This window comes from Salvelinus alpinus, chromosome 33, assembly GCF_045679555.1.
Source record: "Salvelinus alpinus chromosome 33, SLU_Salpinus.1, whole genome shotgun sequence".
Lineage (NCBI taxonomy): Eukaryota > Metazoa > Chordata > Actinopteri > Salmoniformes > Salmonidae > Salvelinus > Salvelinus alpinus.
In genome coordinates, this window is record NC_092118.1 from 29,107,464 (window position 1) to 29,133,944 (window position 26,481).

The window sequence follows — 26,481 nt, forward strand, 5'->3', positions numbered from 1 at the left end:
TGATGGTTTATGTATCTCCCTGAGTAAACCACTAGAGGTCAGTATTTGTTAGCTGTTAAAGTTCAGTTAGTTGTCTGATGTTCACAGGTGGATATGATGGCTTTTTACAAGCAGCAGTAATTAGAAAGCACGTACTGTGTAGGCATGTCAAACATATGATTAAACATAAATAAGAAACTATATTTTTACAGATATTATTTATAATACATTTTAATGTATTTCTAACCTTTATTTAACTAGGCAAGTAATTTAATTTAGAACAAATTATTATTTACAATGACGGTCTACCCCGGCCAAACCCGGACGACGCTGGGCCAATTGTGCGCCGCCCTATGGAAATCCGATCACGGGCAGATGTGATACACCCTGGATATAATCAAATCAATGGCTATTCTTCATGAACAAGGGCACAATCTGTGCCCAATATAGTCTGTGAATCCGTTTTAGGTCTGAAATTCTATATGATATATTATTCAAATAATAATCAAAACTGTAGTTATCTACATATCTCAGCAAGAGGCTGTGTCTGTGGATAGTGACATCACAGGGTACTTCTTCCTCATTCAAGTTCAACAGTGATATTGCAGTTATAACAGCTGAGGCATTCTGGAGTTGTCCTTCATATATATACTGTATATATATATATATATATACTTTTTTTTATCTCAATAAGGAATCTGTTAAACTTAAGTGGTTTATGTTTTTTGTAAAAGTTGATAAAGAGGATATTAACATTAAACTTTGAGGAAGTACATGTATAACACAGAATGACTCCCTTGCTGTTTAAAGATGCCTTTTGGGTAAGTTCACTCAGTCTGATACCATTGTCTCTTGATGTCCTGCGTTGGTGTGTGTAGCTAGATATAACTAGACCGTCTACTGATAACTCATTTAAAATCTCTCTATCCAGAAATATTAGTATTTTGTTCATGCTCAACCATTTACAGACTTGAAAGTGTAGTGAGCCTTTTAAAGCAAACAGAATAAGGTTTCTAAAATGTGACAATTGTCTGTCAGAATATGATGTCCACAGTAATAACATGCCAATGAAATGTGGAACTGAACTGAGTGCTGTGGGAAAGCTGGGTCTGGGTTCAACTCTTACTGCTAACCCCTTAGATATGCACTGTAGGATATGCACTGTGCTTTCACCACAATTTACACATTTTAATCTGTTATATTCTGTTCAACTTGTGAGGTATCAGAGTGTTTTTGCACAGGTGTTCCCTGAGGCGTTGGTTGCTATGGCTCCCTTCCTGCTCACGGTGGTTATGAATTTAGCCCTCTCATTGTCCAGATAGATTTGCATCCAAGGCAACAGTTGATAATCTACCTGTCATCTTCAGACATGAAAGATAACATATTAAATGGGTTTCTATTATCCTGTCTGTAACTAAAGGTTGTTCAAAGTGAATATTCTATGGTCCTCTGGACAGTCCTCTGACTATATTGTCTGTTGTTTGTAAGTACTGTAACAAGTTTTTATGACGCAATGCACATTTCAGTGAAACGTAATATTAATTTTAAATGCTTTGGGAATTTCACCAGGTTCATATACCATGTTGTAAAGACACTAGACCCCCTTCTATGGGAACCAATCCCTAAACAAGTTCCAACTTCTGTGGAATCTAACTGTTCAGTATGTGCCACTAAATACAGAGAAAAACCACAGGGCAGTTTGAGTCAAACGTTTATTTTGTAACTATTGTTGTGTAACTGGATTACAACACATCTCTTTCTCTCTCTGTAGGGAGTTGATTTCACTAATCATCTGGGCTATGAGGTTCTGATTCAGAGACTATGTGATGGCAGGCGGATGTGCAAAGATGTGGAGGAACTGCTGAAGATGAGGTAGGGTTTCTCTGACGTCATTAAAACTTCATACAAAATGCACGCAGGGATGGTCAGCAGTGATTGCACACTGAATCGGAATGTTCATACAACTCAGATTGGTCTACACTCTACAAAACACAGCACTTTTAAGTCTGCCTGTTTGTCTGTCTACAGGGCCATGGCAGAAGAGAGGTATGGGAAGGATCTGGTGACAATAGCACGTAAAGCTGGAGGGCAGACAGAGATCAGGTAAATGGCTGGTTACGTACATATATAGAGATGATATGTTTGGACAATTTCCATAATACCTACTATGCATAAGTTAGCCAAGTGCTGTCATAACAGATACAAATAACATTGGGGGGGACGTTGGCCCAAATCAAATGTAAAGTTCCTTTTTTTTCTTTAAATAATTTGCCATAACCTGGCGTGGCGCGCCTGCTAATATGCCACAACCACTTCACAGGCAATATAATAGGTAGTCAATAGAATAATAGTGGTATTTTTAGAATATAAATGATAGAGTCAGGGTTCAGTAGTGGCACACAATGCCATTAAGTCACACATACTAGCCCTCGTGGAATCATTGCCACCAGAGAGAGCGAGAGAAAATGTGTGTGTGCATCCTCAATCCAGTTTCCTGTTTGCACAGTTACACCCTTGCTAATAAGCCAGTCATGTGACATGGTAAAGTTGGACGCAGAGAAGAGACCAGACGAGGAATCAGTGGTTAAGGATAAACATAATAATTTACTGAGCCGCAGGATCCGCAGGATCACAGTACACTTGAAACAACAAACACTACGTCTTGAAAACTCACTCAGGAAACAAACGCACACAGTAAACAATTCAAGCTTCTGCAAAGGACAACAGAAAACACACCTCTTAACAGGGAAATCATTATCGCCTTGGGTCAGGTTCTCGTGTCTGGGCTTGTCGGACCGTGGTCTCAATACTCCATATCACAGATTCCACAATGCGGGAGCTGGGGATGATGGGCCCGGAGTCCCTCTCCTAGTTAGAGGTATCGTGTTGGTGGGACAGGGCGCCTGCTTTCTGATTCTTGGATCCCGGGCGACAGGCTAGTGTGAAATCGAACCTGTTAAAAAAAACAGAGCCCACCTAGCCTGGCGAGCGTTCAACCTCTTGAATGGAGACCAAGTTCTTAAGGGCCCACTTAACTGCCAAGAGCTCACAGTTGCCTACATCGTAGTTGCGTTCCGCTGGCGAGAACCACTTGGAGAGAAAGGTGAATGGGTGCAGTTTCTTGTCCTCCTCGTTCCGCTGTGAAAGGACCGCCCCTGCTCCGGTGTCCGAGGCGTCCACCTCTACCACAAAGGGCCGAGTAGGATCAGGATGAACGAGGATGGGTCCAGAGGTGAAACATCCCTTGAGCTCTATGAATGCCATATCAACCTCGGGAGTCTAGCAAAAACGGGTCTGGGAATTTAAAAAAATGATGTAACCTTTATTTAACTAGGCAAGTCAGTTAAGAACAAATTCTTATTTACAATGACGGCCTACCCCGGCCAAACCCGGACGACGCTGGGCAAATTGACATGCGGGTTTGGACCGAGAGATGCGCTGCCACTGCACCAAAGTTGCATATAAAACATCTGTAGAAATTATTTAACCCGAGGAACCGCTGGACCTGCTTGAGTGAGGTGGGACGGGGCCAGTCGGCGACCGCCTCAACCTTTTGGGGTCCATTTGGATGCCTGTGGTAGAGATAATGTGACCCAGGAAGGAAACTTGCGATACGTGGAACTCACACTTCTCCATCTTGACATATAGTTGGCTCTGCAGGAGGCATCTCAGGACTTGACGGGCGTGCAGTATGTGTTCTGGAAGGGTTTTGGACGAGATCAGGATGTCGTTGAGGTAAACAAAGAGAAACCGATTTGAGTGTCATTGATCAATGCTTGAAAGACTGCCAGTGAGTTCGATAATCCAAAGGGCATGATTAAATACTCAGTGTCCACTAGGGGTGTTAAAGGCAGTTTTCCACTCATCTCCCTGATTCTCAACAGATTTTAAGGGTTGCGGAGGTCCAGTTGGGTGAAGAATTGGGCCAACTCCAAGATGGCGGACATCAGGGGTAGGGGGTAACGATTCTTGATCGTAATCCAGTTCAACCCTCTGTAATCGATGCGAGGACGCAGGTCTCCATCCTTCTAACCCACGAAGAAACCTGCACCAGCTAGGGATGTAGAGGGGCTAATGAAACCTGCCTCCAGCGACTCCCGGATGTAATTGTCCATGACTGCTGCTTCAGGGGTTGAGAGATAGTACAGACGGCCCTGGGTAGGTGTGGAGCCAGGTAGGAGTCCTATGGCACAGTCGTATGAACGATGTGGAAGAAGGGTGGCAGCTTGCCTCTTACTGCAGGCCTCCGGGAGGTCGAAGTATTCAGGAGGGAGAGCGGAGAAGTCTTGGACCTCAATGGATGCAGGAGGACATGGCGAGGCTCTTGGTGGGGGTCTTAGACATTTAGTCTGGCAGTCCTTACCCCATTCTAGTAGGTGTCCCGTGGACCAGAAGAATAGTGGGTTATGTAGTGCTAGCCAGGGGTACCCTAGGATAAGGCGGTTTCTAGGGAGCAGTGATCAAAAGAAAACTAAGAGTCTGAGTGTTTCACCCCAGCCTGCAGTAGAATGGGCTTGGTCTGATATTCCACCTGACCGGAGCAAATGGGCCATCCATCGAGGGCTTGAATCTGCAGAGGGATGGGACACTTCACGCAGGTGATTGGTAATTATCTGGTGAAGTCCTGATCAATAAAATTATCTGTGGCCCCGGAGTCCACGAAGGCTTGAATCTGGTGCTGACGGTTGTCCCAGTGGAGGGTTGCGAGTAGTGACAGACGGTGACTGAGAGGTAGCTGCACAGCTCGTCAGGGTCTCCCGTTGTCCTGGCAAGCCCTGGCGTTTCCCGTCAGCTCTGGACATGTAGCACGGAGATGGCCGAGACCTCCGCAGTAGAGGCGTCGCGCAGTAGAGCCGTCGCGAATGCGCCTGTCACGCACCTGTGGACTCAGACGTGTGGGTCCCAGCTGCATGGGCTCCTCAATTCTGGATTTGGGGGGCTTAAGGTGCTCAGGAAACCGAGATACTGGGGTGGAGTCAAAAAGGCGCTGTTTCACGCATTCGAGGCGGTTGTCGATCCTGATTGCCAGCATTATCAGGGACCCAAGGTCCTCTCCCAGTTCCCGATAGGCCAGTTCATTCTTGGAGTTAGACAAACCCTGGTTGAAAGCAGTTTCCAGGACCTCCGTATTCCACACACTCTCGGAGGCGAGGTTGTGGAACTCAATGGCGAAGTCAGCAACTGGTCTGGCCCCTTGGCAGATGTTGAACTGTCGGCTGGCCACTTCTCTTCCGCCGACTGGGTGGTCGAAGACTTGTAACTCAGCAATGAAGGCTAATATGGAGCTGCAGGATGGTGGCTGCTGTTCCCACACCGCCATTGCCCACGCCAGGGCATTGCCCGAGAGTAGAGAGATGATGTAGGCGATCATGGCCGATCAGTGTGGAACGAGGAGGAGTGCAGCTCGAACACCAGAGAACACTGAATGAGGAAGGAACCCCATGCATCCTCCCGGGTGGCCGTCATACCGCTCGGGGGCTGGGATCTTGGGTTCCCGGTGCAGGTTCCCTGGAGGAACTACGGCGACATCTGTAGCACTGGGCGATGAGACTTGGACATTGGCCCCTCTTGGGTTGAGGTTGGACTGTGGTTGGAGGGAGTTGGTAAGTGCCCGGAGGGTCTCTGATATTTGGGAGAGTTGTTCTTGCTGCGGCCCCAGCAGTGCTCCTTGGTGGGTTACAACATTCTTGATCTAACTGATCTCTGCTCATGTTTGGTGCAGAAGCTTGCTGTGACGTGGTAAGGTTGGACCCAGGTGCAGAGAAGAGACCAGACGAGGAATCAGGGGTTAAGGATAAACATACTTTACTTTACTGAGAAACGGTAGCCGCAGGATCACAGTACACATGAAAAAACAACAAACACTAAGTCCCAAAAACTCACTCAGGAAACGAAGGCACACGGTAAACAATTCAAGGACAACAGAAAACACACCTCTTTTAACAGGGAAATCATAATGAATAAATTGGACACACCAGAGTGTCGTTAATGTCTCTAGGACGGTCTCTTCTGCCCTCTGGTGACAGGTGGAACCATGACAAGTCATTGCTATCTAGATACAGTTGAATGCAGTGATTTGGCAATCTGTTTATGCATACTGGGTTTAACTAATATTTAGTATGCTACACTACCTGTTATTGATAAATGCATCATTCCTATTTTTTCAGCACTCTGAAAGCCTCCTTTGATCAACTTAAAACACGTAAGTTTATCCTGTCTACTGCATCTCTCACAACAAAGCCCAATGACAGTTTACTAAAATAACAGTTTTCTTTGACAGAAATTGAAAACATCGGGAATCTGCATATCCAGCTATCCGGAATGTTACGGGAAGAGATCAAGAAGATGGAAATATTCAGAGAGCGGCAGAAAGAACAGAGGAAAAAGGTTTGAAATCTGTTATTGAGTGCTTATTTCATTTTGAAAATACATTTTGAAAAGCTGTATTTATGAGGTGCCAGTAAATTTCAACCATGTTGTTTATCCTCGTTCAGTTTGAGGGGATTATGGAGAAAGTTCAGAAGATGAAGGTGTCCTTATACAAGAAGACCATGGAGGTAGGCATACTATTTACTCAGGGAATTACATGCTTACTTAGTAAGTCAGCTTAAGTACAGAGGTACATACACAGAGGGTAATAGAACAGTCTGAAAGTGGGACTTTATCCACACGTGTAACGGCAGCCTTCCTCCTCTTCAAGAGAAGAGAAGGTGTAGCAGGGATCGGACCAACACGCAGCGTAGCCAGTGTTCAACATGTTTAATTACGAATAACGTGAACACTTACAACAATACAAAATAACAAAATGTGGCAAACCGATACAGCCCTATCTGGTGCAGAGAAAACACAAAGACAGGAAACAACCACCCACAATCCCCAACACAAAACAAGCCACCTAAATATGATTCCCAATCAGAGACAACACAAAACACCTGCCTCTGATTGGGAACCATATTAGGCCAAACATAGAAACAGACAAACTAGACACACAACATAGAATGCCCACCCAGCTCACGTCCTGACCAACACTAAAACAAGCAAAACACACAAGAACTATGGTCAGAACGTGACAGTACCCCCCTCCTGAGGTGCTGACTCCGAAAGCACCCCCTAAAACTCTAGGGGAGGGTCTGGGTGGGCATCTGTCCGCGGTGGCGGCTCCGGCGCTGGACGAGGACACCACTCCACCATTGTCTTTGTCCCCCTCCTTAGCGTCCTTTGAGTGGCGACACTCGCCGCCGACCTTGGCCTAGGAACCCTCACAAAGGGCCCCATCAGACTGAGGAGACAGCTCCGAACCGAGAGGTAGCTTAGGACAGAGAGGTAGCTCAGGACAGAGAGGTAGCTCAGGACAGAGAGGTAGCTCAGGACAGAGAGGTAGCTCCGGACGAATGGCAGCTCCGGACTGAATGGCAGCTCCGGACTGGAGGGCAGCTCATGACTGGAGGGCAGCTCATGACTGGAGGGCAGCTCATGACTGGAGGGCAGCTCATGACTGGAGGGCAGCTCATGACTGGAGGGCAGCTCATGACTGGAAGGCAGCTCATGACTGGCGGGCGGCTCTGGCAGCTCCTGACTGACTGGCGGCTCTGGCAGCTCCTGACTGACTGGCGGCTCTGGCAGCTCCTGACTGGCGGGCGGCTCTGGCAGCTCCTGACTGGCTGGCGGCTCTGGCAGCTCCTGACTGGCGGGCGGCTCTGGCAGCTCCTGACTGGCGGGCGGCTCTGACGGCTCGGGACAGACGGGCAGCTCAGACGGCGCTGGGCAGACGGGCAGTGCAGGCGGCGCTGGGCAGACGGCCGACTCTGACCTGCTGAGGCGCACAGTAGGCCTGGTGCGTGGTGCCGGAACTGGTGGTACCGGTTTGTAGACACGCACCTCAAGGCTAGTGCGGGGAGCAGGAACAGGGCACACTGGACTCTCGAGGTGCATTATAAGCCTGGTGCGGGGTACCGGCACTGGTGGTACCGGGCTGAGGGCACGCACCTCAGGGCGAGTGCGGAGAGAAGGAACAGTGCATACAGGGCTCTGGAGACGCACAGGAGGCTTGGTGCGTGGTGCCGGAACTGGTGGTACCGGGCTGGAGACACGCACCACAGGGCGAGTGCGTGGAGGAGGAACAGGGCTCTGGAGACGCACTGGAAGCCTGGTGCGTGGTGTTGGCACTGGCGGTACTGGGCTGATGACAGGAGAGCTAGTACATGGGGCTGCCACGGGAGAGCTGGTGCGCTGAGCTGGGACAGGACGTGCAGGGCTAGGTAGGCGCACAGGAGGCCTGGTGCGTAAGGCTGGCACAGTCTTCACCAGACGGCTAGCCCGCACCTCAGGACGAGTATGGAGAGCTGACTCAGGTGATATCAAATCCCCGACATGCTTCGTCGGGCAGATGTCGTGCCTCATGCACCAAACCAGCAAATCCCTCATTTCTCTCTCCTCCAATTTCCCCTTTAGATCCTTCACAGTCTCTACTTCGCTCACCTCCAATACCGCCCTCACCGGCTCTGGTTCCATCCTTGGCTCCTTACGGTAAGCAGGGGGAGTTGGCTCAAGTCTCCTACTTGACCCAGCTACACTCCCCTTAGCCCCCCCCCAATAAATTTTTGGGGTTTCTTCTCGGGCTTCCTACCGCGTCGTGCTAACCTCATTCGCCGGTATCCCTCTGCACATTGCTCCATGGAATCCCAGGCAGGCTCCGGCACTCTCCCTGGGTCGATCGACCACCTGTCTATTTCCTCCCAAGTGGTATAACCCAGATCCTGCTCACGCTGCCGAGCTAGCTCCTCAAAACGCCGCCTCTCTGCTTTCGCTGCCTCCAGCTCCGCTTTGGGGCGGCGATATTCCTCTGGCTCTGCCCAGGGTCCTTTACCGTCGAGCTCGTCCTCCCATGTCCATTCCTGAACTCGCTGCTGCTGCTGCTGCTGCTGCCCGTAGCCACGCTGCTTGGTCCGAGTTTGGTGGGTGGTTCTGTAACGGCAGCCTTCCTCCTCTTCAAGAGAAGAGAAGGTGTAGCAGGGATCGGACCAACACGCAGCGTAGCCAGTGCTCAACATGTTTAATTACGAATAACGTGAACACTTACAACAATACAAAATAACAAAATGTGGCAAACCGATACAGCCCTATCTGGTGCAGAGAAAACACAAAGACAGGAAACAACCACCCACAATCCCCAACACAAAACAAGCCACCTAAATATGATTCCCAATCAGAGACAACACAAAACACCTGCCTCTGATTGGGAACCATATTAGGCCAAACATAGAAACAGACAAACTAGACACACAACGTCCTGACCAACACTAAAACAAGCAAAACACACAAAAACTATGGTCAGAACGTGACAACACGCTTAGAAAAAAAGGTATCTAGAATTTAAGGGTGCTTCGGATGTCCCCATAGGAGACAGGTGGCAGGTAGTCTAGCATTTAAGAGCATTGGGCCAGTAACTGAAATGTCAGTGGTTTGAATCTCAGAGCAGACTAGGTGAAAAATCTGCCTACGTTCCCTTGAGCAAAGCACTTAACCATAATTGCTCCAGTAATTCTGAATTAGAGCGTCTGCTAAATGACTTAAATGTAAAATGAGAATCCTTTGAAGAACCCTATTGGTTCCTGGTAGATCCCTTTTGGTTTCCATGTAGAACCCTTTCCACAGAGTGTTCTACATTGAACCCAAAAGGATTCCACCTGAAAACCAAAAGGGTTCTAGCTGGAACCAAAAAGGGTTCTCCTATGGGGACAGCCAAAGAACCCTTTTGGAACCCGTTTTTCTAGAGTGCAGTGTAAGAGTTCATACCCAGAAAAGAGGAAGGCTGACATTACACCCAGTAGACCTAGCTACCTCTCAGAGATGGGTGAGCTACCCAAGAGAGAACATACGTCACAGTGCAATTCTGCAAGAGGAAGAGGGTAGGAAACAAAGTATAGACACACACACACACCCACACACCAACCACAGACTTTGGCCCTATTATAGTGGGGAACTGGTAGGATAACACAGGCCTTGAAAATGAACATTTTGGTCTGCATCAATACGGATCTCACCTCTCATAGTCCCATGATTTATGCTCAATTATAAACCGGGTGATTTGAGCCCTGATGGCTGGTATATCAAACCGTATACCACGGGTATGACAAAAACATGTATTTTTTGTGGTCTAATTACGTTGGTAACCAGTTTATAAAATATTAATAAGGCACCTCGGGGGTTTGTGGTATATGGTCAATATATCACAGTTAAGGGGCTGTATTCCAGGCACTCCGTGTTGTGTAGAGGGTAAGAACTGTCCTTAGCTGTGGTATAATGTCCACATATCACATCTCCTCGGGCCTTATTGCTCAAATATACATAAACTTGGGCCTATTTTCGTGAGTATCATTACAGTATCATAACATCCTGTATACAGTGCCTTCGGAAAGTATTCAGACCCCTTGACTTCTAAAATTGATTAAATTGTTTTCTTTCCCTCATCAATCTACACACAATACCCCATAATGACAAAGAAAAAAAAGTTTTTTACACATTTTTGCAAATGTATTAAAAATAAAAAACTGAAATATTACATTCACATAAGTATTTAGTCCATTTACTCATTACTTTGTTGAAGAACCTTTGGCAGCGATTACAGCCTTGAGTATTCTTGGGTATGACGCTTGGCACACCTGTATTTGGGGAGTTTTTCCCATTCTTCTCAGCAGATCCTCTCAAGCTCTGTCAGGTTGGATGGGGAGTTTGAGTTTATTTCTTTTTACAGGTACAGTGCACATTAATCAACGTTTCAATAAAAGTGCCTGGTTTTAGCCAGCCGGCTAATTGCTCTGTCAGGTTGGATGGGGAGTGTCCCTGCACAGCTATTTTCTGGTGTCTCCAGAGATGTTCGAATGGGTACATGTCCGGGCTCTGGCTGGGCCACTCAAGGACATTCAGAGCCTTGTCCCAAAGCCACTCCTGCGTTGTCTTGGCTGTGTGCTTAGGGTCGTTGTCTTGTTGCAAGGTGAACCTTCACCCCAGTCTGAGGTCCTGAGCACTCTGGAGCAGGTTTTCATCAAGGCCTTTCTCCCCCGATTGGCTGAGCGGCCAGCTCTATGAAGAGTCTTAGTGTCCAAACTTCTTCCATTTCAGAATGATGGAGGCCACTATGTTCTTGGGGACCTTCAATGTTGCAGAAATATTTTTGTACCCTTCCCCAGATCTGTGCCTCGACACAATCCTGTCTCAGAACTCTACAGACAATTCCTTCAACCTCATGGCTTGGTTTTTGCTCTGACATACACTGTCAACTGTAGGACCTTATTTGACAGGTGTGCGCCTTTACAACTCATATCCAATCAATTGAATGTACTACAGGTGGACTCCAATCAAGTGGTAGAAACATCTCAAAGATGATCAGTGGAAACAGGATGCACCTGTGCTCAATTTCAAGTTTCATAGCAAAGCGTCTGAATACTGTTTTTTATTTTAATACATTTGCAAAAAAATCTACAAACATGATTTCACTTTGTAATTATGGGGTATTGTGTGTAGATTGCTGAGGATTACATTTTTTATTTAAGAAATTTTAGAATAATGATGTAACGCAACAAAATGTTGAAAAAGTCAAGGGGTCTGAATACTTTCCGAAGGCACTGTATAACCCTATTCTCTATGCGAGCATTTACATACCGAATAGATAAGCTACATCATTAGGCTACTCTGTGGTGAGACAAGTGACAAGAGCCAATGGCAGAGTGGCATAAATGGAGCTAAAGCGGTGAAGACTGATTATCCTGTACAAGAAACAACCAATCTGAAGCCAGAAATACATATTGACCTAAATGTTTGCTTAAACTGCTAAGTGAGGACTGCACCATTCGCCATTTTGACATTGCATACAGTTGCATACAGTTGCATACAGTTTTACAGAGATCCAACATTGCTACAGGTTTTATTGATTGTTACATAAAACATGACACCACAGACCACTGTGGCTGCTTCAATGATGATTCCCTGAATGTCTCTTCTGTCCATCTCCAGTCTAAGAAGTCCTATGAGCAGAAATGTAAAGAAGCAGACGAGGCAGAGCAGCTTGCTGACAGGAGCACCACAGCCACAACACCAAAACAGTCTGAGAAGGTAACACCACCTCCCCAAACCCTGGAACTATACAAACACACAGCCTCCAAGCAGTCTGAGAAGGTAACACCACCTCCCCAAACCCTGGAACTATACAAACACACAGCCCCCAAGCAGTCTGAGAAAGTATTGTAATCCCCCATACCTGGAATTACATTTACATTACATTTAAGTCATTTAGCAGACGCTCTTATCCAGAGCGACTTACAAATTGGATAGATAAGTATTTACACACATACAGCCACAACACCAAACCAGTCTGAGAAGGTAACACCAGTGCCAACCCTGCAATTATACACATGTAATACACCTAGTTATTCAGTGCATTCAGAAAGTATTCAGACCACTTCACTTTTTCCACATTTAGTTACGTTACAGCCTTATTCTAAAATTGATTAAATTATATTTTTTACTCATCAGTCTCTACACAATAACCCATAATGATGTTTGCAAATGTATTAAAAATAAAAATAGAAATACCTTATTTACATAATTATTCAGACCCTTTGCTATGAGACTCGAAATTGAGCTCAAGTGCATCATGTTTCCATTGATCATCCATTGAGATGTTCCTACAACTAGATTGGAGAGCAAAAACCAAGCCATGAGGTCGAAGGAATTTTCCGTAGAGCTCTGAGACAGATTTGTGTCGAGGCACAGATCTGGGGAAGGGTACAAAAACATTTCTGCAGCATTGACGGTCCCCAAGAACACAGTGGCCTCCATCATTCTTAAATGGAAGAAGTTTGGAACCACCAAGACTCTTCCTAGAGTTGGCCGCCCAGTCAAACTGAGCAATCGGGGGAGAAAGGCCTTGGTCAGGGAGGTGACCAAGAACCCGATGGTCACGCTGACAGAGCTCCAGAGTTTCTCTGTGGAGATGGGAGAACCTTCCAGAAGGACAACCAGCTCTGTAGCACTCCACCAAGCAGGCCTTTATGGTAGAGTGGCCAGGCGGAAGCCACTCCTCAGTAAAAGGCACATGACAGCCCACTTGGAGTTTGCCAAAAGCCACCTAAAGGACTCTCAGACCATGAAAAACAAGATTCAACAAGATTCTCTGGTCTGATGAAAACAAGATTGAACTCTTTGGCCTGAATGCCAAGCGTCACATCTGGAGGAATCCTGGCACCATCCCTACAATGAAGCAGGGTGGTGGCAGCATCATGCTGTGGGGATGTTTTTCAGCGGCAGGGACTGGGAGACTAGTCAGGATCGAGGGAAAGATGAACGGAGCAAAGTACAGAGAGATACTTGATGATAACCTGCTCCAGAGTGCTCAGGACCTCAGACTGGGGCAAAGGTTCACCTTCGAACAGGACAACCCTAAGCCCACAGCCAAGATAATGCAAGAGTGGCTTTGGGACAAGTCTCTGAATGTCCTTGAGTGGCTCAGCCAGAGCCCGGAATTGAACCCAATCGAACATCTCTGGAGAGACCTGGAAATAGCTGTACAGCGACGCTCCCCATCCAACCTGACAGAGCTTGAAAGGATCTGCAGAGAAGAATGGGAGAAACTCTCCAAATACAGGTGTGCCAAGCTTGTAGCATTATACCCAAGAAGACTCTGAGTCTGTGATCACTACCAAAGGTGCTGCAACAAAGTCCTGAGTAAAGGGTCTGAATAGTAATGTAAATGTAATATTTCTATTTTTTATTTATTTTTATACATTTTCAAAAAAGTGTAAAAACCTGTTTTGCTTTGTCATTATGGGGTATTGTGTGTAGATTGATGACACAAAAAAAAAACGATTTAATACATTTTAGAATAAGGCTGTAACGTAACAAAAAGTCGAAAGCGTTGTAGTTATTGTTGTGCTACTGCAACTCAATTTCTCAGTATCAGAGAAGGCTATGAAACAGTTCCGTTTGTTACTGTTTTCCTACTACAAGTAAAACAGTGGTATAGTGAAGGAAAACGCAAATAAACGCAGTCTACCCACTTTTTTCTTTTTCCCAACAGTTCATCCACCTTTTGCAGAAAAATGCACTGAAAGAATAGGAAGTGTTACATTTTTCACCACGACCAGCAAGCAGTTTACCACCTCTTTTTTTCTTATTTTTCTGTAAACTGGACTGGTTCTGTGAGTCTATGAGTTGGTTATAATGCAAGGCATTTACAATTGAATGTCCAATGAAATGATGGCAATTCCTGGAATTGAGTTATCTATTTATTAGAAATGTTTGTTCTGTGTGCGTTCTGAAAATGGAGGTCTGTAGAGGAACAGAGAGTCTGGAGAGTAAAGAGAACACATCCTGATATTTTCTTCTAAAGGAGAACTGTCTCTTCTATTTTTTTGTTTAGCAGTCACGTTTTGATTCAGAGCATGACCAGTTCCTCTACTGCTGTCTTTTTCAGGTACAACACAAGGCCAAGCAATGCAGACAAGCCGTCACTGAAGCAGGTCTGAATCATACCATACAATATACTGTACTTTTCTTTGTTGGTGATAATATCAATGGATGAATGAATCAATGAATCTGTAAATCCATTACGAATTTATTATCATTGATCTGATTATTTAAAAAACATGTATTTATTATTGTAATCCAAGTAAAGAAGACTGCTTTAGTAAAGTATTCCCTAACCTCTATTGTGCTCCACCTGTACAGAGAAACAATACATGTTGAACGTAGAGCAGCTGGAGAGAGTTCGTCAGGACTGGGAGGGAACACACAAGAGCACGTGTGAGGTTAGAGCTCTCTGTTACACAGCAACAACTTTTCACATTGCACCCACCCACAACTGTTACTAGCCCAACTACGACCTCACACAACAGCACACCACACCACGCCCCCTTCCGCAGTATGTCTGAGTAGGCCTATATTTCTCAGTATAACACCCCCCTGTGGCTTATGTACATACATCCAGAATAGACTACACTGTTAGAACAAAAATGTGCTATCTAGAACCTAAAAGGGTTCTTTGGCTTTCCCCGTAGGAGAACCCTTTGAAGATGCCTTTTTGGTTCTAGGTAGAACCCTTTTTGGTTCCATGTAGAACCCTTTACACAGAAAGTTCTACACGGAACCAAAAAAGGTTATCCTATGAGGTCAGCCGAAGAACCCTTTTAGGTTCTAGATAGCACCTTTTTGTTTTAACAGTGTAGTCTATGCCTCTCAAAGCACAATATTGAACGTTACCGATTGAGCAGGTAGGCCTGATGATTCAGCTATTACAGTAGCTTGTAAAGCTATTTAGAGCCTGGTTACGCCTGGTTAGCCTCCTTAATGTATGCAATCGCTTTTGAGACAGATTGATTACTTAACAAAAATATAAACGTAACATGCAACAATTTCATTTATTTTACGGAGTTACAGTTCATATTAGGAAATCAGTCAATTTAAATAAATTTATTAGGCACTAATCTATGGATTTCACATGACTGCGAATACAGATATCCATCTGTTGGTCACAGATATCTTTAAAAAAATGGGCCTCAGGATCTCATCACGGTATTTTTGTGCATTAAATTGCAATTGCGTTCGTTGTCTGTAGCTTATTCCTGCCCATACCATAACCCCACCGCCAACATGAGGCACTCTGTTCACAACGTTGACATCAGCAAACCGCTCTCCCTCATGACAGCATACACGTTGTCTGCGGTTGTGAGGCCGGTTGGACGTACTGCCTAGTTCTCTAAAACGACGTTGGAGGTGGCTTACGATAGATAAATGAACATTCACTTTTCTGGTAACAGTTCTGGTGGACATTCCTGCAGTCAGCATGCCAATTGCACGCTCCCTCAAAACTTGAGACATCTGTGGCATTGTGTTGTGTGACAAAACTACATGTTTTAGAGTGGCCTTTTATTGTCCCCAGCACAAAGTGCACCTATGTAATGAGCATGCTGTTTAATCAGCTTCTTGATATGCCACACCTGTCAGGTTGATGGATTATCTTGGCAAAGGAGAAATGCTCACTAACAGGGATGTTAACATATTTGTGCTCAAAATTTGAGAGGAATACGTTTTTTTGTGTGTATGGAACATTTCTGGGATCTCATGAAACATGGGACCAACACTTTACGTTACATTTATATTTTTGTTCAGTGTGTATATATAGGGATAGATGATTAAGGGTTTGTACTGTATGTGTGTCTCTGCTGTTACAGGTGTTTCAGCAGCAGGAGGTGGACCGCATCACTATCCTGAGGTGTGCCCTCTGGGACCACTGTAATCACTTCTCTGTGCAATGTGTCAAAGACGACGAGGTGAGCTCAACAATGACCACACTTCAGATGATAAGCAAATGGATTATGGATGGGTCCATGAACTGCTGTCTACATTAAACTCTATTAGTACCAGTACTACACTGCCTAACATGCAATGTATCTGGTGATCAACCGAAATGGATCCTATTTGTCAACCAGAACAATTTTAAATCAATGAAGCTTCTTTGAAGACTGAGCATGAATATGAGAAATGTTTTTTTGCAGTTTTACGAGGAGGTGAGGAATATTCTGGAGACATGTGACATCACAGCAGATAACAACTGTTTCATAGAGATGAAGACAACAGGTTCAAGTCCACCAGGTAAGAGCTCACTGAATACAGGACAGAGCGTGAAGGGCCAGGGTTGCTGTCAACATTGGCACCAATGGCGAACACTTCTTAGAGTAATTGTAACGGGTTTGTACTGTGTGTGTCTCTGCTTTTCAAGTGTAACAGTTCCTCTGAATAACATTTGCCATTTGAAATATTATATGCAATACACCTCTATTGGCTATGCTTCATTTCTGTGGACTTCCATCCTCTTCTCTCTAGACCCCGTTGTGTTTGAGAACTACTATGAGAGGGAGCCATCGCCAACGGGCGACAACAACGGCAGCGCTCGCTTTGGAGGGGGAGGGGTCAGGAAAAGGTCAGTTAGCAGAACTTGGGACTCGTAGGGGCAGTTTCCTGAAGACAATCGAGGAGTAGGCTAAATTGTGTCCAGGAAACCACCCCATAGTGTTTCTGCGAAACAAGCTCTATCACTTTGTAACACTGGAATAACAGTTGAATGCATAGGAATTCTAATATGGACATTGTATCACTACATTCTCATAGCTATACATCAACACATTCATATATATTTGAGAATGTGACATGAAAAATATTTGTGCAGATTCTCCAATATTCTGCCACGAAACTCTGGTTCAAAGATGAGTATCAGTGAGGGTTCAACTTCCGAGCCAGCGGTGCCACCTGTTGGTCAAACAGTGCCTGAGAGTTCAGATGGAGTGTATGCATCCATACCTGGCTTCCAGTCTGCAGCTGCAGCGGCCCTGCCTGCAGTGACAACCAATGAGGATGATGATGATGATACCTTCATGGTGTTCTATGACTACTCTGCACAGGTGAAACCTGCACACACAGTTACAGGTGTCAAGTTACAGGTGAAACCTGCACACACGGTTACAAGTGTCAAGTTACAGGTGAAACCTGCACACACAGTTACAAGTGTCAAGTTACAGGTGAAACCTGCACACACAGTTACAGGTGTCAAGTTACAGGTGAAACCTGCACACACAGTTACAGGTGTCAAGTTACAGGTGAAATCTGCATACACGGTTATATGTGTCATGTAACCGTGTATGCATGTAACTAGTTGAGATATTGATGGATCATGTTTACATAAACTTTTCCACTGCTCTGTATTATACTGTATGTATGTACTGTATATGAGCCATACAGTAATTCAAAGCCTCATACTTCTGTTACTAACAATGTGTTCCCTGTGCTCCCAGGACCCAAATGAGCTGTCAGTGTCTAAAGGGGATGTGGTGTTGGTGATAGAACAGAGTGAAGACGGCTGGTGGACAGTGGAGAGAAACGGACAGGTTGGGCTGGTACCTGGCTCTTACCTGGCCAAAGTCTAGACAGAGTCACACACACACGCACGCGAACACACTCATGCACACAGGTACACGGATTCACACACACATACTCATGCACAATCACCCATACATACTGTAGTCTTCAAAACCTTACTATGCGGACCCCCTTTCTGCTTCTTACTCAGATGTTCTGATCCTTTGTTCAAGACTTCGGAGTAATAGATTCTCCAGCAGTAGAGATGACTCACTGAACTGACTTGGAACATAACTGTGTGTTCCCTATTAACTATTAGGCTATGCTGCACCAGAGAATGTCAGGCTTTTCACCCAACAGACCTACTGCATACATACAGTGCTGTGAAAAAGTATTCGCCCCCTTTCAAATTTTCTCTACTTTTGCAAAAATGTTATACTGAATTTGATCAGATCTTCAACCAAAACCAAATATTAGATGAAGGGATCCTGAGTGAACAAATACCACAATTGTATACTTATTTCATTTATTTCATAAACAAAGTTATGCAACACCCAATTCCCCTGTGTGAAAAAGTAATTGCCCCCTTACACTCAATAACTAGTTGTGCCACATTTAGCTGCAATGACTCCAACCAAAAGCTTCCTGTAGTTCCAGTCTCTCACGTCGCTGTGGAGGAATTTTGCCCCACTCTTCCATGCAGAACTGCTTTAACTCACAGACGTGTGGGTTTTCAAGCATGAACTTCTCGTTTCAAGACCTGCCACAACATCTCAATTGGGATTAGGTCTGGACTTTGACGAGGCCATTCCAAAACACATTTGTTGCTTTTTAGCTCTTTTCACGTGGACTTGTGTGTTTTGGATCATTGTCTTGCTGCATAACCCAGATGGAGCTCACAGACGGATGGCCTGACATTCTCCTGTAGAATTCTCTGATACAGACCAGAATTCATGGTTCCTTCTATTAAGTCAACTCGTCCAGGTCCTGAGGCAGCAAAGCATCCCCAAACCATCACACTACCACCATACTTGACCGTGGGTATAAGGTTCTTACTGTAGAATGCAGTGTTTGGATTTCACTAGACATAATGTAACCCATGTCATCCAAAAAGTTATACTTTTGACTCATCTGTCCATAGAACATTCAAGAGTCTTGATGATCATGCATGTGCTTTTTGGCAAACTTGAATCAACTTTTTGGATAATATGGACCCCATTTTTTTTGTTTTGGAATGGCCTAGTCAAAGTCCAGACCTAATCCCAATTTTGATTTTGTGGCAGGACTTGAAACAAGCAGTTCATGCTTGAAAACCCACAGATGTCACTGAGTTAAAGCAGTACTGCATGCAAGAGTGGGCCAACATTCCTCCACAGCGATGTGAGACTGATCAACTACAAGAAGCATTTGGTTGCAGTCATTGCAGCTACAGGTGGCACAAACAGTTACTGAGCGTTGGGGGGCAATTACTTTTTCACACAGGGGAATTGGGCGTTGTATAACTTTATTAATGAAATAAGTAAAATAAATACTAATTTGTCGTCATTTGTAAACTCCGGCCCTTTAATCTAATATTAGGTTTTGGTTGAATATCTGAAAACATTCAGTAGCAAAAATATGAAAAAGTAAAAATCAGAAAGGGGGCAAATACTTTTTCACAGCACTGTAGAGAATCTCAGATACCATACAGAAAACTAGTCAAACTTTAAACTGTTTCAATTGTAAATATGTGTGAGGATAAAATAACTGCACTGGTCTACACCAACCTGAGAAGTGATCTACAAGAGAAAGTAGAAGAGTATCTGAATCAAGACCAACAGCTGTACTGTATTTGAGGTGATATTTGATTCATAAAATATGTCATGTTTCCTTTGAAGTTTCCTTAGTTTGGATACATTGAAAAGTGGTGCTTCAGTTCATCAGTGAACAATAAAACATGTTTTAGTTTAAATGTAGGTTTATTTCAATCAAAGTTCTTTCCCCAATCTATTTACATGATTTTGTTTCACATTATGTTCTGCAATGCTACAGGTCTAAATATCAACTTCCGTTTGAAAAATAATACACAATGCCACAAAAATACAAAACAAAAGTGACTCCCTCAGTCCCAGACCCAATTCTTTGGTGGTTTACATCAAATTCCCAGGCAGGCTTGACTCTCGAGTGAATCTCAATTGTATTCCTCATGTCCTCCCTCCTCAGCTTCTCAATGCACAGATCTGAGGTTTCTCCACTTGGATTTTCTCCTCCAATGCATTTTAAAAAGGAGGCAAGGAGAGAGAACAAGGGAATTAAGAAAATACAATTGAGATTCACCCCTTCCCTTTCATACTTGGTATTAGAATGTGTGTGTTGGAAAACACCTACATATGTACCAACTTGTAACACAAAGCTCTATCTACACATGGGTCTTAGGTAACACTGGTAAAGTACCTCTACACTACCTATGAATGGAGACTGGAGATGGGTTGACTGACTCACAATTTAGTGGTAAACTACAGGGTCCCTCATAGATAAAGGTACTTCTAATATTCACATGATTAAATATTCCTTAAATACCTCCAGAGCTCTAGTCATAGTGCAAACTGACACATGAGAAAGGAGTACATTCCACATATTGCACTGAGCAGTAGTTCTCTTCCGTAAAGAGCCCCTAATCATCCTTTGTGCCCCAAAAGGGAAAAGACAATAGGCAAGGCTGTATTTCTTGAGCAAAAGAAAAACAATATCAATTCGCCATTTAACAACTTTGGCCTTAGGCGTTCCAGTGTCTAAAAAAAACATTTAAAATAAAGTTACAAAGCATGTTCAATAAATAATTATTTTCACAGATCACCCCCCCCCCCCGCCATCACCAGTGTATAGACAATAGTTATCCTGTGCAAGGTGTGCTTGAGCTTACTACTACTGAAAACTACAAATTGTGGACATGTCAGGTGAGGCTTCTTTTCTTTATTCTTATTGGTGGAGCCCTTGGTGCGGGCGGGGCCTGTGTCCTCCTCATGCGTAGGTTGCTCCGGTGACCAGTAGCTCATAGGCCGGGTCGTGCCCCCTCCTGCACAGCACCACACAGGCACACAGCATCCCCAGCATCTACGGGCAGATGGAGGAGTACAACAGTATGCATAGTTAGCATAATCATCATCGCTGCACCCAGAATAAAATTTCACGTGCACTGGCCAGCTACTCCGTCTTGTGAAAGACTAGAATTTCCAGGAGTCCTGCTCCTAGAGCGACAGTAGTGCAGGGTTTCTGTCCCAGCCTTGTGCCATGCCATCACACGTGATTCGATTAATTGAAGAGAACTTGGTGTGAAGCGAAGTTCTTCGAATGAAGGAGAACAAAAAGGAGAACCAGAAGAATCATACCTACAAAAAAGGTAGAAAAAAACACCGGCCGAGGCACTCTAGTCTTCATTAACCGGGTACATTGAGCATTAACACCTGCACAATGTGATGCATGCCTTCATCAGGGCTGGTTTTTAAATGCTCTTTATGCCTGGAGAATAAAGGCTCTCTATATTAAAACCCACTAGAGTGCTTCAACCTCAAGTTTTCTACCACTTTACACCTTTTTGGTGGATATGTTTCTTCCTGATCTCCCCCATCCCAGAGGCAACCATGGCTGTTTGGGATACCTGCAGCATTCTACATTGTTATGACTCATGAGACTGCATTTGAACATCCATTTCATAATTACTATGCATCCAGTGACTCCACAAATAGAGCAAGTTATCCTCATAAGGAGAAGGGAAGTGACTGGTCAGCAGAACCCATGTTGTGATGTCCCGTAAGGTAGTGTTGAAACATTGAAAAAGCGATTTGACACAATCAGGTCAGCTTCTCTGCAGCAGCTCAAGGCCTACTAGACTAGAGACTCCCACTGCAGGAGGACATTACTGCAGCTCTAGTTAACATGCACCTGGTACACATGGTTCAGATGTTATTACAGAAGGACTCAAATATCGGCCTAGGAACAGTGGGTTAACTTCCTTGTTCAGGGGCAGAACGACAGATTTTTACCTTGTCAGCTCGGGGATTCGATCTTGCAACCTCCAACACTCTAACCACTAGGCTACCTGCCTATATTTGTTTACCTGTATTGCAGCGAAGGTCAGAGCAGCCCAAATGACATACATCATGATTTCTTTCAGCTTTTTCACAACAAGAGCTTCACAGCCCTAGAGGAAAAAAGACAAATATTAAAAACATGTGTCTGTATGTCAGTATTTTCTTTAGGAAAGAAATGTGTGAGTCGAATGTCCAACCAAATCAAATAAATTCCCATTTGAATGCCGTCATGTGTTAGGTAATGGTTTTCTAGGAGTGCCCACTGACAATTCATTGACACCATATGCAAGTGACTACAATAAATATGCAAGGAGAAATGAGGGCCTACGAAGTGAACGTTGGCTCCTTGCACAATATCCTGTTTCAGTGTTTATTTAAAAAGAAATGCTGTGCCTCCATCCTTGGTACGGTAGCTAGTTAGCTAACTAGCTAACTTAATTTGCACTGTATCCAGCATTTTTAAGCTACTTGACTAGGCATTAGATTAGGAGGAAGAGGAGGGAAGCAAAATTACTTAATTTAAATATTCCTCCTTGGTGGACTATCTGTAAATTCTCTTTAAAATACAGTGAACACTTTTCAGACTCACTGGCGCAGGAAACCTTGTGGGCCGGAACCAGTTGATACAATGCTGTAAGTTTGCTAGTGAGAGCGCAATCTCAAGACAGACAGGCATAGTAGAGAGATGATGCGATTGAAAGACAACCTGAACCAAACACCATGCATAGTCGATGGGATTTGTAATAAATGCCATTTAGCTGACACTTTTATCCAAAGTGACTTACAGTCATGCGTGCATACATTTTACGTTGGTGTGGTCCTGGGATTCAAACCCACTACCCTGGCGTTACAAGCGCTATGCTCTACCAACTGAGCTACAAAGGTCCATTTATAGACAATATTTATTTTCATTGGGCTATTTACCGGCTAAAGGAAACGCTTGGGCGTGCGTGTTCTCTCTTACCTCTGGGTAGAGGTCGCCAGGCCGGCTCATGGTTCCAGTACAGTTGCTGATGTTGGGTTTACAGCAGCTGACTGGAACACTGTCGTTTCTGGACTCCTTGAACCAGCGAGTATTCCTCCAGTCAGAGTAGTTGTGAATGCCACAGCAGTGGAGCTATGACGGGGGAGAGCGTAGGAGAGAGTTGTGGAGAGAGAGTGAGACTGCTGTAGGCACCCCTGCAAACTCACCTATAGCCATCTTTTTTAAAAACATGTCAGGAGAAATAAATCCAGTCGCGTTGTTCTCACCTGTCTCTGCACATAGTCGATGGCACGGCTGGGGGCATCTGTGTTGGTGCCATTGTACTCGTCATACACCTTCTGAATGGAGTGGTTCACCTGATCTTCCACCTGAGTACAAGCAACAACGTCAATTTAATCTGTGCAAGAATTGTAACATTCATATTAAATTCTAACAAACTGCATTCCCATTCACCCTTTTCTATTGTTATTGTGCGATAAGACACTAGACAGTAGGCCAATACTAACCCTAGCTCTGTAGATATAGCCAATAACAACCACAACAACTTCCGTGACAAACACCAGCAGGAGAATGACAGCAAACTGCAGAGCAAAGAGAAGAGATATGATCAATTCAATATCTAGTCCAAAGATTAGAAATTACATTTACTTGCATTATACAAATTACATTTGTATCCATGTGCTTTTCAATACTTACAGCTGTTAGTCCGCAGGAGCTTTCCCGTATTGTGGCACAGCATCCAATCAGCCCAATGATAAACAGCAGAGTCCCGACTGCTATTATAATGGACGCTGGGATCAAGGTGTACACATCCTCAAAGAAGTGGTCATAGTCATCATATGTGATGAACACATAGGCTCCAATGTAACACAGAATTCCAGCTGCAGCCTAGAGAAGGGGCAGTGAGAGGGAGACAGAGCAAGAGAAAGAGTGTGCGTCAGGCATGTAACATCCAAAGTTTTTTTGCTTATCAGAAAGAAAACCCAATATTGTATGCAGACTGAGACATAGCTTTATGTGTGTTTGTTAAAACAATGTTGGTATGTGGTCACTGGCTAGCTGCTGGTGTGTAGTAAGGGTATCCTCAGTTTCACTTTAAAAACTTGCACAAAATATACCCTTGCAATAACTTGTCTAAATTCATGGATTTAAGAGGACATATGCCATTTTTGTGATAAAGTGTGACTCTGAAGTTATTTTGGAGTGAGTTAAGTAATACATTTTTTTTTCTTCATTAATATGACTCATGTATTTACAATGAGAGGTAATATGTTATTATTCAAATAAAAACAAAACTACTTGAAAGCTGTCCCTAAAATGCAATATATTTTTACTTGAAATCCAATATTTTATAAAATATCTACAATTAGTCAATATTTAAAAAAACAATGTATTCTTACAACAATTGTAACCGCTGACATTCTATTTTAATTAAGGTACTTTAACTTTTAAAACTGTTGTCACTGGCAATTCGTGTATAGGGATTTGTAAAAATACATGCGTAGTGATGTCCTATGTTTTTTTCTATTATATTGCAATTGGAAATGTTGTTTAAAAAAATAAGAAAAAAAGGGAATCCTCAGTCATGTAAAGTTAAGCTTAGTGAACATTGCAGCACACTGTATTACCAAGCACTATCAGATGTGTCTGGCTGCTAGACGGACTCCTTGCTAGTGCCAAACTCTACGCCCGTTAGTTTCTTCTCAGTAATTAAAGTATATCGCGAACGACAGAGCAGCGTAATAATTTAGTGTGAGTCGTCAGGCTACTATCAGATGAGATTGGGTGAGAGGTTAGGCCTAAACAATATGAAATACTAACTTTTGAAAACACTGATATTGCAATGAAATGTCGGGAACATCGGCGCATGGCGGCTAGGCGTTAGGTAGCAGGCTAGCTAGGTTTCTTACAATGATACCAAAGATGTTTTTCATTGTTCTCTGTGGTGATACGTTTTCTGCTAAACAGACTGGCACAAACTACAATCGTGCAAATAGTCTTACCCACCGTTATGCAGTATTTCATTCAATCTCGCTGGTCTTCATGCAACAAATTGCAGCATTAAATGTCATTAGCTAGCTAAAAGCTAGAACTAACAACAATGGCAAATGCCTGTCCGGCGTTAGCCAGCAGATCCGACACGCTTGCTCACAGCTGCATTAGTCTCTGACACCGCGAAGCCGGCGCGAGATATAACTCGTTAAATGTACTTTAATCCGGGAATGGGAAATGCGTTGTACTCCGAATTGTCCCATTTCCCAACTGTTACACTGAGAAGATTGTATAATTAAAACGAGTAGTCGTTCAGACGTTTTCTTCCTCTTGTTAGCTAGCATGTGGCAACAACAGCCATTTACGAAAAGTGTCTTGTATACACAGGAATGCTGTCCTACCCACGAACGGGTCGGATCCGCTGGCTACCTGTCCTTGTTCTACCCGTGCTTGCAATAACAGCAAAGCATACATTTCAGAAATAATGTATATTTTAATAAACAAACTAGACAAGATGGTTGGAAAGCTTCACATGTTCATTTTGTAGAGAATTAAGGTGAGCTAGCTAATGTTAGCAGACGCCTCCCTTTGCTGCAGCTAACGTTAGCAATTTCTGTTGCGTACTGGAATTAATCCCAACCTTGACTACCTAGCGTCAAATACATGTTTTGAAACAAATTCGTGATATTTTACCCAGAATATTAGATTCAGAAACACCAGGACGGTCTTTGATGACGTAATCCCACACTGGCCCATGGTTGCGCTGGAATCCAAATATGTTACTGTAATTGCGGATGGATCATGGATGTTGTTATGATAATAAAATGGCTGTCCTGTCCGTTCTTATTATACCTCAGTGCAGTGGTAGGTTCTGCACCACTGCCTTCTTCTTCTACAAAATCGCCAAAAGAGAGGATATGTCACGTGTGCAGATGAGATCATCAAAACAACCCGATGGTAAACTTCTTCTTCTGTGGGGTTTATCAGCGGATGGCGTCTACTGTTATGGGTCATTACTGTCACCTACTGCACTGAAGTGTGAGCTAGAGGGAGAGGAATCCTACCTGCCAGCCCTGTTTCTCCTATAAAAAATATAAAGAATTAAACTGTATCTAATGTAAAAAATGGTGCTGACAGAGAGGGCTGCCTCGCTTCTAGTCCTTAGGAAATGTTGCAGTTTTTTTTTTTTTTTTATGTATTATTTCTTACATTGTTAGCTCAGAAAATCTTAAGTGTTAATACGTACAGCCGGGAAGAACTATAAGATATCAGAGCGGCATCAATTTACCAGCACTACGACCAGGAATACAACTTTCCCGAAGCGGATCCTTTGTCCGAACTACCCAGGGAATTTGAGCTGATTCCAGAGGCTGACCCAAAACAACGCCGCCAGAGAAGAGGTAGACGGAGCGATCCTCTGGTCAGACTTCGGAGGCGTGCACACCACCCACCACTTCCAAGTATATTACTCGCTAATGTCCAGTCTCTAGATAACAAGGTAGATTAAATTAGGGCAAGGGTTGCTTTCTAGAGAGACATCAGGGATTG

General features: G+C 44.1%; 2 protein-coding genes across 4 annotated transcripts; one reads left to right on the forward strand and one right to left on the reverse strand.

The window, feature by feature from the left end:
• Window positions 1-551: 551 nt before the first annotated feature.
• LOC139563330 (proline-serine-threonine phosphatase-interacting protein 1-like) lies at window positions 552-18,096 on the forward strand. 3 transcript variants are annotated; one of them, XM_071381956.1, is made up of 15 exons: window positions 552-800; window positions 1,751-1,851; window positions 2,008-2,082; window positions 6,147-6,181; window positions 6,260-6,366; window positions 6,474-6,536; window positions 8,431-8,505; window positions 11,992-12,090; window positions 14,450-14,495; window positions 14,704-14,783; window positions 16,206-16,304; window positions 16,530-16,626; window positions 16,858-16,954; window positions 17,201-17,432; window positions 17,823-18,096. In XM_071381956.1, exons 1-15 carry the CDS (start codon window positions 768-770, stop codon window positions 17,952-17,954), a joined length of 1,371 nt encoding a protein of 456 aa, XP_071238057.1. In that variant the 5' UTR covers window positions 552-767; the 3' UTR covers window positions 17,955-18,096. The 3 variants fall into 3 exon arrangements, with proteins under 3 accessions (XP_071238057.1, XP_071238058.1, XP_071238059.1); XM_071381957.1 differs by lacking the exon at window positions 8,431-8,505; XM_071381958.1 differs by lacking the exons at window positions 8,431-8,505; window positions 11,992-12,090.
• Window positions 18,097-19,825: 1,729 nt separating this feature from the next.
• Window positions 19,826-25,838, reverse strand: LOC139563331 (tetraspanin-3-like). Its single transcript, XM_071381959.1, has 7 exons — window positions 25,627-25,838; window positions 23,638-23,829; window positions 23,448-23,522; window positions 23,208-23,309; window positions 22,921-23,073; window positions 21,983-22,066; window positions 19,826-20,979 (listed from the first exon to the last, which is right to left on the reverse strand). The coding sequence occupies exons 1-7, from the start codon at window positions 25,687-25,689 to the stop codon at window positions 20,887-20,889; spliced, it is 762 nt and encodes a 253-aa protein (XP_071238060.1). The 5' UTR covers window positions 25,690-25,838; the 3' UTR covers window positions 19,826-20,886.
• Window positions 25,839-26,481: the final 643 nt, after the last annotated feature.